The sequence below is a fragment of the Nerophis lumbriciformis genome, linkage group LG20 (assembly GCF_033978685.3).
Source record: "Nerophis lumbriciformis linkage group LG20, RoL_Nlum_v2.1, whole genome shotgun sequence".
In the NCBI taxonomy this organism is placed as follows: Eukaryota; Metazoa; Chordata; class Actinopteri; order Syngnathiformes; family Syngnathidae; genus Nerophis; species Nerophis lumbriciformis.
This window is the reverse complement of record NC_084567.2, coordinates 23,254,470-23,275,314: the sequence shown is the minus strand read 5'-3', so window position 1 is coordinate 23,275,314 and position 20,845 is coordinate 23,254,470. Positions and strand designations below refer to the sequence as shown.

The window sequence follows — 20,845 nt, the reverse complement described above, 5'->3', positions numbered from 1 at the left end:
ACCCTTGAAAAAGAGATGCTGCATCTCCGGGGGTTATCCTAAATAAAATTGAAATTGATTTCATTATTTCATGATTTAAATAATTGTTTAATGATTTATTTAATTATTTCATAAACCTGTGTGCCATGAATTTGTTTCATCTCTCAAACTCACTCATCAATACTGAGTTCTATGAGTGAGTTTTCATGCATATAATACTATGCTTGAAATACTAGCAATAATAGATTTTAAAACAGTTGCTACACTCCAAAAACAAACCATCTATGTCAGGGGCGTGCAAACATTTCCACTAATTTCCACCATTGTGATATTTCTATTTCATTTTGTGAACAGGATCCTACCACTCCAATGTGATTATATACCGTACTGTTGTAGACATTTACAGATACAACGGTGCCTTATGATTTATTCCGTGACAGAGCTTGTAAACTCAAATTACTTGTATGTTAAAAAATTTGTTTTTTATTGAAGTAAACTGAAGTAGGTGCGGCTAATACAAATCTAGTCCAATGATTGCTTTGGTTTGAAGCCTTTCAAAACATGGCGACTAAGGAGCATATATTCATACTTTTTGCAAATTATGTGGAAGCAAGAACTGCTGGCCCAAACAGAGCATGTAAAAGTTAAAGTAGAGCAATTTATTGAAGTTGTCCGAGTAATTTCCACACTTTCAAACCAAGATATCGACCAGTGGTCCTACGTTTCTCTGGTCGAAGTGCCCCATAGACAAGTTAAGGTGCTGGGTAACCAATTATGTGTCAGGACCCGCCCAAAGACTTTGACACATACAATAAATTAATTAAGCACTGACACACAAGTTCATGAAATAATTAATTACATTGTTAAATAATTGTGAACTCATAATGTAATAACATCAATAATTAATTAAATAATTACATTAGTGCATGTGCCTCACAATACAAAGGTCCTGAGTTCAATCCGGGCTCAGGATCTTTCTGTGTGGAGTTTGCATGTTCTCCCCGTGACTGCGTGGGTTCCCTCCGGGTACTCCGGCTTCCTCCTACCTCCAAAAACATGCACCTGGGGATAGGTTCATTGGCAACACCTAAATTGGCCCAAATGTGTGAATGTGAGTGTGAATGTTGTCTGTCTATCTGTGTTGGCCCTGTGATGAGGTGGCGACTTGTCCAGGGTGTACCCCAACTACCGCCCGAATACAGCTGAGATAGGCTCCAGCACCCCCGCGACACCGAAAGGGACAAGCGGTAGAAAATGGATGGATGGATGGATAATGAATTTCACTTTTTCATTAAATACAATAAGGAAACATTTGATAACACATTTATATAATTCATTTAAATTGCAATTAAATAATGACACATTTAAGGATTTAATTGAAGATGTAACTTTGTTCAATTTGACCTTCAAAAAGACTAAGACATATATTCCCAATATATCATTTAACAATATACTTGCCTTGATCATTTGCCATCTTGTCTGGATGCTCCACTGAACAAAAAACAAAAAAGAAAGATTAGGCACATTGAATAAATATAAACAAAAGGAGGTAATTTATAGATGAATAATGTTTCATCACAAATGCAGAGTACAAAAACTCACCACTGGAATGAATGAATGTATTGCTCAAAATTACATATACATGTTTAAGTAAAGTGTATACACACACTATACCAGTGTTTTTCAACCTTTTTTGAGCCAAGGCACATTTTTTGCGTTGAAAAAATCTGGAGGCACACCACCAGCAGAAATCATAAACTAAGTTGACAGTAAAAAGTCGTTGTCGCAATTGTTGGATATGAATTTAAACCATAACCAACCATGCATCACTATAGCTCTTGTCTCAAAGTAGGTGTACGGTCACCACCTGTCACATCACCCCGACTTATTTGGAGTTTTTTGCTGTTTTCCTGTGTGTAGTATTTTAGTTCTTGTCTTGCGCTCCTATTTTGGTGGCTTTTTCTCTTTTTTTGGTATTTTCCTGTAGCAGTTTCATGTCTTATATTTCCCGCATCTACTTTGTTTTAGCAATCAAGAATATTTCAGCTGTTTTTATCCTTCTTTGTGGGGACATTGTTGATAATCACGTCATGTTCGGATGTACATTGTGGACGCAGTCTTTGCTCCACAGTAAGTCTTTGCTGTCATCCAACATTCTGTTTTTGTTTACTTTGTAGCCAGTTCAGTTTTACTTTCGTTCTGCATAGCCTTCCCTAAGCTTCAATGCCTTTTCTTAGCGGCACTCACCTTTTTTTTATTTTTGGTTTAAGCGTAAGACACCTTTTTACCTGCCTTTACAAAGCAATTAGCTACCGGCTGCCACCTACTGATATGGAAGAGTATTACACGGTTACTCTGCCGAGCTCTGGACAGCACCGACACTCAACAACAACACATCATTTGCAGACTATAATTACTGGTTTGCAAAAAATGTTTTTAACCCAAATATGTGTAATTAGATAATCTCCCACGGCACACCAGACTGTATCTCACGGCACACTAGTGGTTGAAAAACACTGCACTATACCAACATTTTGTTATTGGTACCAGTACCAAAATGCTTTTTGATACTTTTCAAAATAAAGGAGACTACAAACATGTCTATATTGGCTTTATTTTACCAGAAAATTGTATCATACATTAAACATATGTTTGTTGTTGCACTCAAAGAATAATTTTAGAACATTAAAATAAAATGGCATTAAATAAAATAGTAAGTATACTGGAAAACTTATCTTTTAGGAGTAAGTAAGCAAACAGGTTACAGAGGCTCCTAATTTGGCTACTGACGTATGCAGTAACATATTGTGTCGTTTCCCATTATTTTGTCAAAAGGATGAGGCACAATCGCTGGAAAATTGATTATTCTTCTTCTTGTTCATTTTTGGTTATTTTCTGTTTTAACATGTTCTATCTATGCATCTGTTAAAATGTAAAAGTGCTTACGCTTCTGTTATTTGGATATTTTACAAACGTTTTGGGTTATACTACAAATGTCAGTAACGATCCAATACCAAGTAGTTACAGGGTCATTCATTGGTCATACTTAAACTCCTCCTGCAGGGTTGCATTTCCAGAGTTTATTAACAATAACAAAAATGACAAAAAAAAACTGTGATGTATATTGATGTAATCATTGCAGTATCAACCCAATACAGCTCTTGTACTTGGCATCGTTACAGTCGATATTTGTATGGATCTACCTATTTGTTTACATTCAGGAGCACCAGCTTGCTGTTACCTGTTAGCTATAGTATCCTCCTATGGTGTGAAGTGAAACATGTTTAGCTATTCCTCGTCTTGCAGGGATGATACTTTTAAAAAACGTAGTTTATTTGTCGCCATTGAGGCGAGGATTCGTGATTTAGAAGTAGCCTAAACACTGTGGAGGGACGTTAGCTGCTACCTAGCGAAGACTCTGCAGTGCATTGAGGAAGCTTCTGTTCGCTTGTCACTGTCAGATTTGCCGGGTATCAACATGCATTATCACGATATAACGACAGTATTAAAAACTCTATCATTGGACAGCGTTCTATCATTAATATCAATATCACCCAAACCAACATATTTTAAAACACCGCTTGCAGAGCGGCGCGCTTCAGTGTTTATAGTGTCACCTTTATCGTTAGTTTTGAGGCAAAATACATCCATTCTCCCTTTTCTGTCTTTAGCCTGTTTTCGCTTGTAACTGCTCTGTGTGTGTGTAGTCACATGCACATCGGCTCATATTACCAGCAATATCAACACGGTGCGCCATCATGCGCATGAAACAAAAAGTACTGGTATATTTCAAAGGCAGTATAGTACGCTTTTTAATCCATTAGAATTGCGGTACTTTATTAGCATAGTTAGCACAGAAGTGCAACAACAGAACACCACATGTCGTTCCTTCTAATGATGACCCTCCAAGTTTTATTGCCGACATGTGACCAAATACTGTATGTTGTATGTACTAAATCATTTTGAATCATTGTAAATCCACAATAAATTCAAACTTAGGCACACAATTTATGTCTTTTAGACATTCTGCATTGAAAAAGAACAGTTTAAATAAATCATTAGGGGTCAAAATGTATTTGACAATAATGCCTGACTGTAACTGTACATATATACACACATACTGACCTTTGGCTGTCTTAAAGTGGACATGTTCGGACAGCGGGCCTACTCCTTTGGCATTCTTAGCCTGGATACGGAAGTAGTACATCGTGTCAAGGTTCAGGTCAACAACCTGATGGGTCAGCCGATCGCCACTGATGGTCTCCATCACCCAGTCGTCTATTGGCATGTTCTTGTCCAGAGTATAGTACAGGATGTAACCTGCAGGTATGCATGAAATTTTAGCAATAATAGATTTTAAAACAGTTGCTACACTCCAAAAACAAACCATCTATGTCAGGGGCGTGCATTTCCACTAATTTCCACCATTGTGATATTTCTATTTCACTTTGTGAACAGGATCCCACCACTCCAATGTGATTATATACCGTACTGTTGTAGACATTTACAGATACAACAGTGCCTTGACTTATGAGTTTAATTGATTCCGTGACAGAGCTTGTAAACTCAAATTACTTGTATGTTAAATAATTTGTTTTTTATTGAAGTAAACTGAAATGCTATTAACGTGTAATGGGCCAGCCCAAAAACACCAGAAATCCATCAATTTTTTTACCCCTTGTCTCTCTCAGAGTTACCCGAGTCTTATATCAAAAACATTATTATGTTTTAAGGGCTGCAACAATCGATGCATTTTATTAGAAAATAGCTTCAATTTATATTCTGTCGCGTCAATTAATAATAATTCGATTAACAAAAATAAAAGCTTTAAATACGCGGAAATAGTTTCTACTAGGGATGTCCGATAATATAGGCCTGCCGATATTATCGGCCGATAAATGCGTTAAAATGTAATATCGGAAATTATCGGTATCGGTTTTTTTTATTATCGGTATGTTTTTTTTAAAAATTAAATCAACATAAAAAACACAAGATACACTTACAATTAGTGCACCAACCCAAAAAACCTCCCTCCCCCATTTACACTCATTCACAGAAAAGGGTTGTTTCTTTCCGTTATTAATATTCTGGTTCCTACATTATATATCAATATATATCAATACAGTCTGCAAGGGATACAGTCCGTAAGCACACATGATTGTGCGTGCTGCTGGTCCACTAATAGTACTAACCTTTAACAGTTAATTTGACTAATTTTCATTAATTACTAGTTTCTATGTAACTGTTTTTATATTGTTTTACTTTCTTTTTTATTCAAGTAAATGTTTTTAATTTATTTATCTTATTTTATTATTATTTTTAAAAAGTACCTTATCTTCACCATACCTGGTTGTCCAAATTAGGCATAATAATGTGCTAATTTCACGACTGCATATATCGGTTGATATCGGTTTCGGTTGATATCGGTATCGGTAATTAAAGAGTTGGACAACATCGGAATATCGGATATCGGCAAAAAGCCATTATCGGACATCCCTAGTTTCTACACAATCTAAGAGTTTGTTTTTCTTCTTCAAAGACATGTTACATGTAAAAATGGGAGGCAATGATTTGAGATACAAGTACTGGCGCTGCGTCACAGAACCAATTAAGCTCGTAAATTGATGTACTACAATATCAACAAATCAACGTGTTCCTGTTACATTCTGCCTTTTAAAAAAAATGTTTGCTCTTTTTTGGTTAATTATGTTTGAACGTAATACTGGCCAATGAAAGCTATTTGCGGGCCATAAATGTCACACACTTTCGACATCCCTGATCAATGCAAACAATTTTAATGATACTTGAAACAGAACATTTTGACTTTTTCATAGTACAGTATATATAACGTTGAATTGAATATGGAATCATTTTTTTTTTTAACACTCACCTGTTATCCGCCCATTCGCCTCCATCGGTGGTTGCCAGCTGATTAAAATGGCTCGGGGTCGTCCTTCTCTACTAATAACTGTCAAGTCTTTGGGAGCCGAGTTGGGAGCTGTCAATCAAACATACAGACATGGTTAAACCAAGCAAAGGCAAAAACACACAACATTCCTATCAACTCAAAGTTCTGTTGAACAGGATTACCTGTAGAGAGCAAACAAGGAAAAGAGCATTTATCTGAACATATACTTTTTCAAGTACTGTATACTTTACCAGACAGATAAGTACATTTACACATACAGTACACATACATGAGCCAAGCCCTCCTCTGGAGATCTTAAAGAGCTCAATATTGCATTTTCATCAGCATGGTGAAACAGTGGTGAGTACTCGTGCCTCACAGCGCAAAGGTCCTAAGTTAGGTACGTCTTTCTGTGGGGAGTTTGCATGTTCTTCCTGTGACTGCGTGGGTTCCCTCCGGGTACTCCGGCTTCCTCCCACCTCCAAAGACATGCACCTGGGGATAGGCTGATTGGCAACACTAAATTGGCCCGAGTGTGTGAATGTGAGTGTGAATGTTTGTCTGTCTATCTGTGTTGGCCCTGTGATGAGGTAGGCATTTGTCCAGGGTGTACCGCCCGTCCCTGTGACCCCGAGAGGGACACACGGTAGAAAATGGGTAGATGGAGGGGTTATAATCGGTTATGAAGATTGAAAACATCCATGACAAGACTGCAAAAGCACTCTTTTGACCCAGTGAAAAGTGCAAAATGACATTATTGTAACCTTCTGTGTTTCCATTCCACCCTTTTTTTGTATCAATTTCGCTATTTGTCGATTCCTGTCTCCACAGAGCAATGAAGTACACATGCAGCCATGTGTCATTTAGTTGAGCTTTTAAGCACAGCGGATGTTGCAGCAAGACGCCAGATTGTACTTTACTACTGACTCCTTCCTAGCTTTGTCAAAAATATCTATATTTCGATACCAAGTCTATATCAACATGCAAAAAATACATTGACACTTGTTTTTTTTCGGTGTCGTGAGTACAGAATACTTTTTTTCAGTTCTCGGCATGTGAGCACTGAGTCAGCGCCAAATAAGAAAGCCTGCTGTCTTAAGAAAATGAGCCAGTGTTTCCCAAACATTTACTCATTCATGGAAGTCTATTTTGAATGCGGATATCACACTTCTGCCCTCGCTCATAATGAAATGATAATGGAAGTGTGTCTGTTTAGCATTACTGAAGGTATGGCGTAACTCCGCTTCACAACACACCTCATAAGCACCTGGTTTGCCCGAGAGTAAGAGGTAGGGGAAATTATCTTTGATGAACTTTAGCCTTTTTGTCGCTTCATTTAGAGAGTAGTGAAGTGAAGTGAATTACATTTATATAGCGCTTTTTCTCAAGTGACTCAAAGCGCTTTACATTGTGAAACCCAATATCTAAGTTACATTTAAACCAGTGTGGGTGGCACTGGTAGCAGGTGGGTAAAGTGTCTTGCCCAAGGACACAACGGCAGTGACTAGGATGGCGGAAGCGGGGATCGAACCTGCAACCCTCAAGTTGCTGGCACGGCCGCTCTACCAACCGAGCTATACCGCACCAGTAGAAGTACATATTAAAACTGAAAGTGAGGTGTATTTTGCGTCATGCATTTATTCAGTGATTAGATGCAAACATTAACAAAAGTATTTTTCGCGAAAGTGAAAGCGGAGATCCGCCACCACAATACCAGCGAGTGTGCATTGCTATAGCATGCAGAAAACCTCCAGAAGGGTGCAACCTAACCTTTATCGCTTCTATAAGTGCTAAGAAAACAGCTTTACAGATTTAAATTATTTCACCAGGAAGGCAAAGTGTGGCCTGGGGGCCATTTTCTGAATGCAAATCTTTTCTTATGGGCCTGTGGCACATTGTAGATATAAAATAAACAAACACGTTTATATTATAACATAATGAGAAAAAAAAAACAAGATTTGTCTTCAAATATATTGGAGCCTTTCTGCTAGCCTATTTCATTACAAATGACATGATGTCACACGACCATCATATATAAAGTATATATATATATATATATATATATATATATATATATATATATATAGAAAGTATATATATATATATATATATATATATATATACATATATATATATATATATATATATATATATATATATATATATATATATATAAACAATATTGTTTGTTTTATGTACTTGAAGGCACATGTTACTGCTGTTTTTTTGTTTGTTTTTTTAGAATAGTTTAATAAAATAGTTGACTATTGTTTTTATTCATGAGCATAGTTATAAGCACAACATTGTTTGTTTTGATGCATTGGTATGCTATAGAACACCAGTGTTCTTTTTTTAATACAGTATGCTGTATAGTGACCTCTTGTCAGCTAATACTGTGATTAAAATTACGTGCAAAAAGATGTTAAAGCACAGTGACCTCACATACTTGACGCTTCAGTTTTTTGGGTTTTTTTGCATCGTCACATCGAATAAGTCGATTCTAGTGGAAATACATAAGTATCAGTATTGACAACTACAATCCTGGTATCGTCACAACCCTACTCACCCCACTGGGGTGAGTTCTTTCTTGCCCTTATGTGGGCTCTGTACCGAGGATGTCGTTGTGGCTTGTGCAGCCCTTTGAGACACTTGTGATTTAGGGCTATATAAATAAACATTGATTGATTGATTGATTGATTGATTGATACTCCTTAGTACTGCAAGAGCTGCATCATTTCCCAGTACCTCTCCAGTATTTATTGACTTTGTATAATAAATACGTATTATTATTTTTGTTCTTGCTTAGCTATTTTTCGGAGTACAAGTTGCTCCGGAGTATAAGGCGCTCTGGCCGAAAATGCATAATAAAGAAGGAAAAAAACATATAAATCGCACTGGAGTATACGTCGCATTTTTTGGGGAAATTTATTTGATAAAACCCAACACCAAGAATAGACATTTGAAAGGCAATTTAAAATAGATAAAGAATAGTGAACAACAGGCTGAATAAGTGTACGTTATATGACGCATAAATAACTGACTGAGAACGTGTCTGCTTTGTTAACGTAACTTATTATGGTAAGAGTCATTCAAATAACTATAACATATAGAACATGCTATACGTTTACCAAACAATCTGTCACTCCTAATCGCTAAATCCCATGAAATCTTATACGTCCAGTCTCTTACGTGAATGAGCTAAATAATAGTATTTGATATTTTACGGTAATGTGTAAATAATTTCACACATAAGTTGCTCCTGAGTATAAGTTGCACCCCCGGCCAAACTATGAAAAAAACTGGGACTTATAGTCCAAAAAATACGGTACTTTTGTAATAATAGTCTTCCAGCTTACCTCATTGTTTCGTCTCAGGTGACCTTTTCAAACAGCAGTTGCATTTTGTTCTAGTTCATCTAATTTTTTCAAGTTTCCCTTTTTATGCTTTGTAAGACATTTCGAACGATAATTTTAGTGTTGTACTCTGTAATTTTCCCAAGTGCCTAGAGTGTTTTTGTCAAGTTCTACATTAGTTCTCTGATGGGGGCCGGCTCTACGTAAGTGCAAGAGAAAGCAGAGCCCCTTAAAAAAATGTTTTAACCCCTCAAATCAAAATGTTAGAAGTAGAGAAAGTACATTTTAATATACCCACAAAATGTATATATGACAAGTTGACAAAGTGATCCGCAGTAGCGTAGAAATCCGCTGAAAAAGGGAAACGCTACAACACTCTTATGATATAATCTTCTCTCTTCTCTGTCCCACGGCTGTCTTAGAGGCTCTGCGAGTCACGCACACACAAACACACACAGCCCTCCCCTAAGCGAGTGTCGATGAATTAAAATTGTAATGAAAAGTTGTCAGAAACAAAATCCAATCATATTACATTTCTTCTTGTAAATGGGTGGGACAAATTCAGAATATATTTGATCACAGTTCTTTAATAGCATACAATATGACAGAGGGTGTGGGTAAGTGACAAAGGAGAGCCAATAAGATGCTTTTTATTGTGAGATTTGGTAGTTTAATTTTTCACCGGCGACACCAAAACAAAAAGGTGGGGATTTAGCGTGTTCTACATCGTGATATGTGAACACCTGGGAAAAGGTGAAAAGGACACATTCATTTTTTTTGATGCCATCAGCAGATGAGCCATTGATCGGGAGAGCTACAGACTGTAGGTTGAAGCTGTGTGTATTTGCTGCTTCAGGTGTTCTGTCGAAATGAGCTATTTTGTCGAAAACAAGTATCAGTTGCTATTCCTCTTTAATCGTTATTGAAAACAAATATGGATTATTTGGGTCTATGTGAACTTCCTTACGCTGCAAGTGTCTACATGCTTACTGGTCAGAGAACAAAATGGAATTAATATAATTTAAAGGCCTACTGAAACCCACTACTACCGACCACGCAGTCTGATAGTTTATATATCAATGATGAAATCTTAACATTGCAACACATGCCAATACGGCCAGGTTAGCTTACTAAAATGCAATTTTAAATTTCGCGCAAAATATCCTGCTGAAAACGTCTCGGTATGATGACGCCGGCACGTGACGTCACGGATTGTAGAGGACATTTTGGGACAGCATGGTGGCCAGCTATTAAGTCGTCTGTTTTCATCGCAAAATACCACAGTATTCTGGACATCTGTGTTGGTGAATCTTTTGCAATTTGTTCAATGAACAATGGAGACAGCAAAGAAGAAAGCTGTAGGTGGGAAGCGGTGTATTGCGGGCGGCTGCAGCAACACAAACACAGCCGTAGAATGCACCCCCTGACTGTTGTGCCAGATAACACAGCCGGTGTTTCATTGTTTACATTCCCGAAAGATGACAGTCAAGCTTTACCATTGGCCTGTGGAGAACTGGGAAAACAGAGACTCTTACCAGGAGGACTTTGAGTTGGATGCGCAGACGCGGTACCGTGAGTACGCATGCAGCTGCGGCTTCCAAACATTTGTTTGCTTGCCCGTACGTGCGTGCCGCTATGTGCATGTCACGTACGTAACTTTGGGGACTTTGGGGAAATATATGTGCTGTATGAACTTTGGGGAGGTGAACGGTACTTTGGGCTGTGGGATTGAGTGTGTTGTGCAGGTGTTTGAGTTGTATTGGCGGGTTATATGGACGGGAGGGGGGAGGTGTTTGTTATGCGGTATTAATTTGTGGCATATTAAATATAAGCCTGGTTGTGTTGTGGCTAATATAGTATATATATGTCTTGTGTTTATTTACTGTTTTAGTCATTCCCAGCTGAATATCAGGTCCCACCCGCCTCTCACAGCATCTTCCCTATCTGAATCGCTCCCACTGCCCTCTAATCCTTCACTCTCACTTTCCTCATCCACAAATATTTCATCCTCACTCAAATTAATGGGGAAATCGTCGCTTTCTCGGTCCGAATCGCTCTCGCTGCTGGTGGCCATGATTGTAAACAATGTGCAGATGTGAAGAGTTCCACAACCTGTGACGTCACGCTACTCGTCTGCTACTTCCGGTAGAGGCAAGGCTTTTTTATCAGCGACCAAAAGTTGCGAACTTTATCGTAGATGTTCTCTACTAATTCCTTTCAGCAAAAATATGGCAATATCGCGAAATGATCAAGTATGACACATAGAATGGACCTGCTATCCCCGTTTAAATAAGAAAATCGCATTTCAGTAGGCCTTTAAAAGAACAGGGGGAACTGTTCACTCCTTGTTAGATGGTACAGTAAAACGCAACTTGAAAAAAACCCTGTAGGCAGTGTTGTTAAGTTTCTCTGTGTAAATGAGTGGAGAATGCAGAAGCTTGGGTTAATAATAGATTCAAAGCTTTCCTTTAAAGCCCATATTGGCAAATTGTGTAAAATAATCAAGTTTAATCTTTGCAAATTAATGAATGTATTTACATTCGATGATTTTCAGCCACTTCAATTATTGCCTTACCAGCTGGTCTCAGGCTGGTCAGAGTTTTAAAAAAAAAACATTGGAAATCTTGTACAAACAAGCAATTAAGGTTATGGATAAAAAAAAAACCTAGGCACTATCATCACTGTGACATTCTAAAAAAATACAGTATTTTAAACTGGTACAGTCTTCAGACATTTGCAGACTTAAAATTGACCTATATAGTACTGCATGAATTGGCTCCAGATCCTCTGGCAGAGTTCATCAGCCAAAGAAACAGCCGTGAGCATGTCACTCGAGGCTTTGTCAGAGGTGACTGTTATATTCTTCTGTGCAGGAGCACTTTCAGTAAATCGGCCTGGTCAGTAAGGAGTACAAATGTGTGCAACTCAGTACCTGGAGGTTAAACTGGTCACAACTTACAAGGCTTTCACAATTTTTTTTAAAAATGTGGCTTAATAACGCCTACAGCTCCCAACACTAAAAGATGAGCCTGTTTTGATGCCAAGATAAATGTTATGTTGTGATGATGTCTTTTATTTTTTATCATATCGTATATATATTGTGTGCTTTTTTTCTTTTTCTCTCTCTTTCTTTTCTTTTTCTTTTAAATTGTAAATTTTACTGCCTTTTTTACATCATGGCTAGTGGACTACAGATGAAAACTGGCCTTCTGGCTTTAACCATGTGTAGTCATGTGTTTTATAAAATTGCATTGTCCCCTTTGAAATAAACTAATCTTAATCTTAAGGCATGATTCAACTGGCCTGATAATGGACTAGTTTGAGAAGAATGTTTTTGTATTATTATTATTATAAGACTACTGTACTTTTCAGTTTTGTAAATATTGACTATTGTGTGTGAAGTCCTACTAAAGGTTAAATTTGGTTGAAGAATTAGGCCATCAAGTTACGATAAATGTTGTGATGGTTGGTAAAATGTGAATGAAGGATACTTTTTCATTTATTTTACTTTTATTTTTTAGTTTCCCCCTGCAAGATTGCCACCTTATTGTGGTTAAGAGCTACCAGAAGGAGCTTAGTCTTAAGGTGGGACACCCAAGTTGTACAAGTGTGAAGGTAGAGGCCTGACGAACTGCAATCTTTATCTCCAGGTTGGGGTTGGACACATAGGTCCTGATTTACTAAAGGTTTGCGAGTGTTAAAACATGTGCAAACTTGATGACACACGCACAGCTGATCTACTAAACACGTGCAAAGTGGATTGTGTTTCTTAATTGAGCAAAACAAGGCGTGCAATCTATTTTGTCTGTCTTCATTAAAATGCAAAATATACGCTGATCATCAAAGCGCCCACAAATCTGAGAAGAGGAAATGCGGTCAACCTAATGGGCACCCCTGGAATGCTGGAATGAAAGGAGTATCTTGCCTCGCGATGTCTTCGGGTTTACTGTAAGTTGAATTTCACGGTTGACCAACTTCTTTGATTGATTGATTGATTGAAACTTTTATTAGTAGATTGCACAGTGAAGTACATATTCCGTACAATTGACCACTAAATGGTAACACCCGAATAAGTTTTTCAACTTGTTTAAGTCGGGGTCCACTTAAATTGATTCATGATACAGATATATACTATTTTCATAATACAGTCATCACACAAGATAATCATCACAGTATATAAATTGAATTATTTACATTATTTACAATCCGGGGTGTGGGATATGGAGGGGGGTTAAGTTTGGTTGGTATCAACACTTCAGTCATCAACAATTGCATCATCAGAGAAATGGACATTGGAACAGTGTAGGTCTGATTTCGTACATATGTACAGCAAGTATTGGACACATAGAGAGAGATCAGAAATTATAAGAAAAAGTGACTACATTTGATTGTTTACATTTGATTATTTACAATCCGAAGAGGTATGATGAGGAAGGGAGGGTGTTAGTTTAGGGTTGAAGTTGACTGGAGGTGTTCTTTCATTGCGATTTTGAAGGAGGATAGAGATGCCCTTTCTTTTACACCTGTTGGGAGTGCATTCTACATTGATGTGGCATAGAAAGAGAATGAGTTAAGACCTTTGTTAGATCGGAATCTGGGTTTCACGTGGTTAGTGGAGCTCCCCCTGGTGTTGTGGTTATGGCGGTCATTTACGTTAAGGAAGTAGTTTGACATGTACCTCGGTATCACGGAGGTGTAGCGGATTTTATAGACAAGGCTCAGTGCAAGTTGTTTTACTCTGTCCTCTACCCTGAGCCAGCCCACTTTGGAGAAGTGGGTAGGAGTGAGATGTGATCTGGGGTGGAGGTCTAGAAGTAACCTGACTAGCTTGTTCTGGGATGTTTGGAGTCTAGATTTGAGGGTTTTGGAGGTGCTAGGGTACCAGGAGGTGCATGCGTAATCGAAAAAGGGTTGAACGAGAGTTCCCGCCAGAATCTTCATGGTGCTTTTGTTGACCAGAGAGGAGATTCTATAAAGAAATCTTGTTCGTTGGTTGACCTTTTTGATTACCTTGGTTGCCATTTTATCACAGGTTAGCCTCTAGAATGGAACCTAGGTAGGTGACCTCATCCTTCCTGGCGACAACAATGTCACCCACTTTTATAGTGAAGTCACTGACTTCACTATAAATCTTGATTTATGGTCACAACATTCTACTATACAGATGCAAGGGGTGATTTATAATCTAGCATTAACTTTTACAAACTCTAGCATAGAGTTGTACGATACACCCGTACTAACAAAGTACCATGGGGCTAATTAATTAAAAACTGTCTTTAAAAAATACCGGAAATGTTTTTTTCATCCGCATGCTGCTGTGCGGCGGTGACATTGCTGAGCCGAGGCATACGATGTTGAGTGTGTCAGCACACAAACACACAAATCGCATACAAGCAGAAACAGAGTGGGGAGGAAGAATGGGAAAAAACAGCAATTCTACCGATTAATAAAGGTATTTTGGTATATTGGAATATACACACTGTACAATATTACAGTTTAACTGTTTTTACTACAGCTCGAAAGCTGTTGAGAGGAGCAAGCTGAGATGGCTCGGGCATCTACTACAGATGCCTCCTGGACGCCTCCCTGGTGAGGTGTTTCGGGCATTTCGAGCCGGGAGGAGACCTCGGGGCAGACCTAGGACACGTTGGCCTGGGAACGCCTCTGTATTCCCCCTGTAGAACTAGAGGAGGTGGCGGGGACAGGTAAGTCTGGGCATCTCTGCTTAGACTGCTGCCCCTGCGACCCAGACTCGGATAAGCGGCGGAAAAATGGATGGATGGATGTTTTTACTATATTTCTTCAATTAATTTCATTTGTCACAATAGCAAAAATGATAAGGCACCCAAAAAAATATCACTATTTCAATCGTTTTGTATGAAAATATGTTATTTCTTTATTTCAAAGTACATTTTCAGAACTGCCAACATTTGGTGTTTGTGATCCAGGAGATTCTGCACTCAATGTAAGTGTGCACTGAATTGTAATATAATGTACACGCCATTTTTTATATAACATATCTCGATGACGAGCAGAGGTGATAAAAAAAGCCACCAAGTAAGCTGTGGTTGCTTTTTCAAGCTTCTGATCAGACAAATAGTACATGACAGGGGAAATGTGCATTTTAACAAAATGTCTGTGTTACCACGGACATGCGTTGCATAATGTTCAACTGGCTGTGAAGCCATGAACGTGTACAGGCTGAATCCAGACTGGTGGTTGGATGAGCATCATGAAGGCAAGGAATTGGTGAGTGTTTGTGTGGTGAATATGAAGTAAAGGCAATCTGCTCAAATGGATAACATGCCGTACAGTAACATTCTACACATTAAAAATATCTTTGAATGACTTTTGCTTTGTTTCTTCTTCACTGGCGCAAAATATCAATTAACCCCCTAACCCAAGATGGACCTTGGCAAAAACCTCCTAGTCTGTAGAGTACTTAAGTACAGTATGTGCTGCCATATCACGTCTCATCAGAAAAGGAGCATGGATGTTCAGAACATGCTCATTAGGCTTTAATCACTTATGCAGAAGCACAAAGATGGCATCGTGTTGGAATGAGGCCAATCACCCGAGCGCACTGCACTGACAAGTGAGTCACATTCACTTGTCAGCACTTAAAAGAAGGTGACGCTTCACAGGGTTTAAGGGTCAAGACTTTTTCTTCATCGTTTGCATTTATTCATATTTTATGAATGTGAATGCGGCCAAATAAACTCGATGTCAATAAAGTCCAACACACGCAGTCAATGGTCCACATGCAAACTGTGGTTGGGGTCATAGGCGCCTACCTACATTTCTGCCAGTGGGTGCTCGGTGTGTGTGTATTAAAAAAAAAATAGACGTTCAATAAAGTTAATATCCCATATGATTTGTGGCTTTATTATTTTGTAAAACGGACCAAACTCGCCACAAAAACAAGATCGATTTTTCAAAAATTATTTTAAAGAGTGAAAGTTGCCATCAATCCCACATGGGTGCTCGGCATTGTCTTGGATCGGCGCCTGTGGTCGGGGTGAACGGAAGCAAACCTTTTGCCTTCATTCCTGCATGGGTGTGCCGTTGTTGTGTTGTGTAATACAAGAACGTATGAATGTCCGTTGAGGGACTAAACATAATGTAAAAAAAAACAAAGTTTTACAAGGAAGTAAGTGAGACGGAGAAGAACACTTTGTTCCTCAGGTTCGGTATTTGATTCTGTGATAAGGGAGCATGATGTGGTTTCAGTGGAAAGGAGGAGGTAAGACAAATCAGAGGGCGGGCTGGTTTGGATTGGCTTTGTCAGCAGGGCCACCCTAAAGTTAGGCTGCATATAACGATTATTTTAATAGTTTGAATATTCAGCAATAATTTTTTTTCTATTAGTCGACTAGTAAAACGATCATTTCCTATGATCTGCTGTACACATTTGAGTTTAAAGTTGAGTGCTCAACTTAAGTTAAAGTACCAATGAATGTCCCACACACACTAGGTGTGGTGAAATCCTCTGCATTTGACCCATCCCCTTGTTCACCCACTGGGAGGTGAGGGGAGCAGTGGGCAGCAGTGGTGGCCACGCCCGGGAATATTTTTGGTGATTCAACCCCCAATTCCAACCCTTGATGCTGAGTGCCAAGCAGGGAGGTAATGGGTCCCATTTTTAAAGTCTTTGGTATGAATCATCCAGGATTTTAACTCACAACCTACCAATCTCAGGGCGGACACTCTAACCACTAGGCCACTGAGTAGGCCACTGAGTAGGTCTGCTGATATTTACAACCTATAATAGTAAACTCAATTATAACAAAATAAGCATACTGAGAAACTAATGGCTTTACTTTATTACAGAAATTATAAAACCACATAAAAAAAAAAAACACAGACGTAAAGTTCAAATGCAAAAAAGTTGTTTTATCCAGTAATGTTTTCTGCAATTAATTACCTAAAGTAACAAACGTGTAGGTAATGTTTACACTCTGGCAATCTAGCAAATACAATTTGATAAAGCAAATCGTCCACAATAACCAATCCTTGTCGATTCATTTTATGATCGATGTTGTTGATTATGTTGACTAATTGTTGCAGCCCTTATAGTTAAAGTTAAGTTAAAGCACCAATGATAGTAACACACACACTAGGTGTGGTGAAATGTGTCCTCTGCATTTGACCCATCCCCTTGTTCACCCCCTGGGAGGTGAGGGGAGCAGTGAGCGGCAGCGGTGGCCGCGCCTGGGAATCATTTTGGTGATTTAACCCCTAATTCCAATCCTTGATGCTGAGTGCCAAGCAGGGAGGTAATGGGTCCCATTTTTATAGTCTTTGGTATGACTCGGCCGGGGTTTGAACTCACAACCTACCGATCTCACTCCAACCACAAGGCAAATGAGGAGGTGGCGCTAAAGACTAAGGCTCCACTATTCAAAATGTGCAAACTGCTAGCTAATTGACAATGACATGCTATTGAGTAGCATTAGCGATTTTACATGATTACAATTTTTTATTTTTGTTTATGTTTATTTTGTCGTGATCAAAATACAATGTGTCAGATTTAATGTTCTTCGAAAGAATAAGGAATTAACCGCATGAGATGCAGTAAAGTCAGTATTTCTTCTTTTGTTGTAAACCTGTGGTTTGCGTGTGTGCGTCCGTGCATGTGTGTGTGTCTGTGTGATTTTAAAACCAGTGGACCAGTGCAGGGACTGAGTGGGCTGTGTCCATCTGCTCACTCTGAATGTCAATGTATTCCAGCACACCCCGGGGGAGCAAGTGGGTTAATGCCGTTCACGCTTAATTGGGTGACAAATCCAACAAACATGATTGTAAACACGCTGAAAGGGATACCTTGACATTTTGGTGTGGGTCTGCTCTTGATTTTCATTGTTGTAGACAATTGTCATGTCGTTGCTGTAGGGTAGGCTACCTAACACTAAACCGATGGTTTCTGTTTTTCATCATTAGAGCTAATCACTTTTCAGGGACACACACAAGGAGATTTAAACACTTTACTAAATGAGATAACTGCATCTACTACCCTGATATTAAATACATATTAGTACTTTCATCGCCCTCTGTCACAGGTAGGTTCTTTCCACTTTTGTAACTTTCTTCTACGTCTTCCTGAATTATTGTTTCTATTTTCTGGCCTTTAAGGAAAACTGCACCTTTTTTGGAATTTTTATGTACAATCATTATGTGAGAAAAAAAACACACATTTTCCCTTTTCTGCTAATAAAAGGCGACTAACAATGCAGGTAATGGAGAGTCATCTACTTCGCCTACAAAGCCCTCTGAAAAACAAGTGTGATATATGTGCTGTAAATATATATGTAATGTAGTAACAGGTACACTTAAGGTAACATGTAATATTTACAGTTGTTTGGTAATTTTAAGCACACCTGGAACTTTTTTCCCCCGGGGGCATTGATTATACTGATGCTGTTTCTGTCAACAAAAACAACTACTACTAGTATAGATCCACAACATTGTATTTTTTTAGCTTAAATGTACGGTGGATGAGCAACAAGTTTTAGAAGTTCAGTGCTAAGTAGAGATGTCCGATAATGGCTTTTTTTTAGATATCTGATATTCCGATATTGTCCAACTCTTAATTACCGATACCGATATCAACCGATACCGATATATACAGTTGTGGAATTAACACATTATTATGCCTAATTTTGTTGTGATGCCCCGCTGGATGCATTAAACAATGTAACAAGGTTTTCCAAAATAAGAGAACAACTTCAACTCAAGTGTTGGAAAAAAGAGCCAACATGGCACTGCCATATTTATTATTGAAGTCACAAAGTGCATTATTTTTTTTAACGTGCCTCAAAACAGCAGCTTGGAATTTGGGACATGCTCTCCCTGAGAGAGCATTCGGAGGTTGAGGTGGGCGGGGTTAGGGGGAGCGGGGTTGAGGTGGGGGTTAGGGAGTACCGAGGGGGTGTATATTGTAGCGTCCCGGAAGAGTCAGTGCTGCAAGGGGTTCTGTGTATTTGTTCTGTTGTGTTTATGTTGTGTTACGGTGCGGATGTTCTCCCGAAATGTGTTTGTCATTCTTGTTTGGTGTGGGTTCACAGTGTCGCGCATATTTGTAACAGTGTTAAAGTTGTTTATACGGCCACCCTCAGTGTGACCTGTATGGCTGTTGACCAAGTATGGCTTGCATTCACTTGTGAGTGTGCCAAAAGTCGTAGGTATTATGTGACTGGGCCGGCATGCAAAGGTAGTGCCTTCAAGGTTTATTGGCGCTCTGTACTTCCCCCAACATCGGTCTACACAGCGGCGTTTTAAAAAGCCATAAATTTTACTTTTTGAAACCGATACCGATAATTGTGAAACCGATACCGATAATTTCCGATACTACATTTTAAAGCATTTATCGGCCGATAATATCGGCAGTCCGACATTATCGGACATCCCTAGTGCTAAGCAGATCCAGCAATAGGGAATCACTAAACCAAACCATCATGTAGCACTAAAACTAAGTGCTAAACAAAAAATACCAAACACGTACAAAATAAAACATGTTGTTGAGTGTGTCAGCGCGCACACGCAAATCGCATACAAGCAGAAACAGTGTAGAGAGGAAGAATGGCAAAAAACGGCAATTGTACTGATTAATAAAGAGGCTGAGGGGAAGCGCACTCAAGTATTTTGGCTTCAAAATTAACCATAAAGGTTCAGCTTTTAACTTGGAAGGGCCACCGAGTGCAGCTTTAAAGCATGCCTCGCCAGGGCAGGCAATACTATATTGCACTCAAATTTAGGTAGACTTTAAATAACAAGCATCCAGATCTTCACAAGGAGATTTAAAGAGCAAAAGGTAATAATGTAGTTAACTTACTCCCCTCTGTGCACATATAGATATGGAAACACACACACAGCTGGTTGGCTTGTTGCCAATTAGCAGCGCAGTCAAAACCGCCCACCTACCGTAAACTAATGCACGTGAAAAGTGAACAAATTTTATAACAAATTTCCACAATTTAATTTGTGTTTTATCTTTAACAATGTGTGTTGTAGGGTTGTCCCAATACCAATATTTTGGTATCTGTACCAAAATGTATTTCGATACTTTTCTAAATAAAGGGGACCCCAAACAATGGCATTATTGGCTTTATTTTAACAAAAAATCTTACGGTACATTAAACATATGTTTCTTATTGCAATCGAAGAACAATTTTGGCCTTAAATAAAATAGTGAACATACTGTACTAGACACCTTGTCTTTTAGTAGTACGTAAGCAAACAAAGGCTCTTAATTTGGTTGCTGATGTATGCAGTAAAATATTGTGTCATTTCTCATTCTATTATTTGGTCAAAATGATAAAGGACAAGCTGTAAAAAAATGATTATTAACCTGTTTTAACATGTTCTATCTACACTTGTGTTAAAATGTAATAATCACTTATTCTTCTGTTGTTTGGATGCTTTACATTAGTTTTGGATGATACCACAAATTTAGGTATCGATTCGATACCGAGTAGTTACGGGATCATACATTGGTCATATTCAAAGATCTCATGTATCCAGCGACATATTTCCTGAGTTTATAAACATAATGTGAATTTTTTAAAAAGGAAAACAGATTTTGTGACGATAAAAAATATAGATGTAA

General features: G+C 38.5%; 1 protein-coding gene across 4 annotated transcripts in view; it reads right to left on the bottom strand.

Moving 5' to 3' along the window:
- The window catches only part of dcc (DCC netrin 1 receptor), a 706,325-nt gene that overhangs the window by 164,760 nt on the left and 520,720 nt on the right, over positions 1-20,845 (bottom strand). For all 4 annotated transcript variants that reach the window (XM_061980597.1, XM_061980596.1, XM_061980599.1 and 1 more), the window contains 3 exons: positions 5,870-5,977; positions 4,105-4,299; positions 1,438-1,470 (listed from right to left, as the gene is read on the bottom strand). In XM_061980597.1, coding sequence (XP_061836581.1) covers positions 1,438-1,470; positions 4,105-4,299; positions 5,870-5,977 — 336 coding nt within the window. The remainder of the gene's footprint in view (positions 1-1,437; positions 1,471-4,104; positions 4,300-5,869; positions 5,978-20,845) is intronic.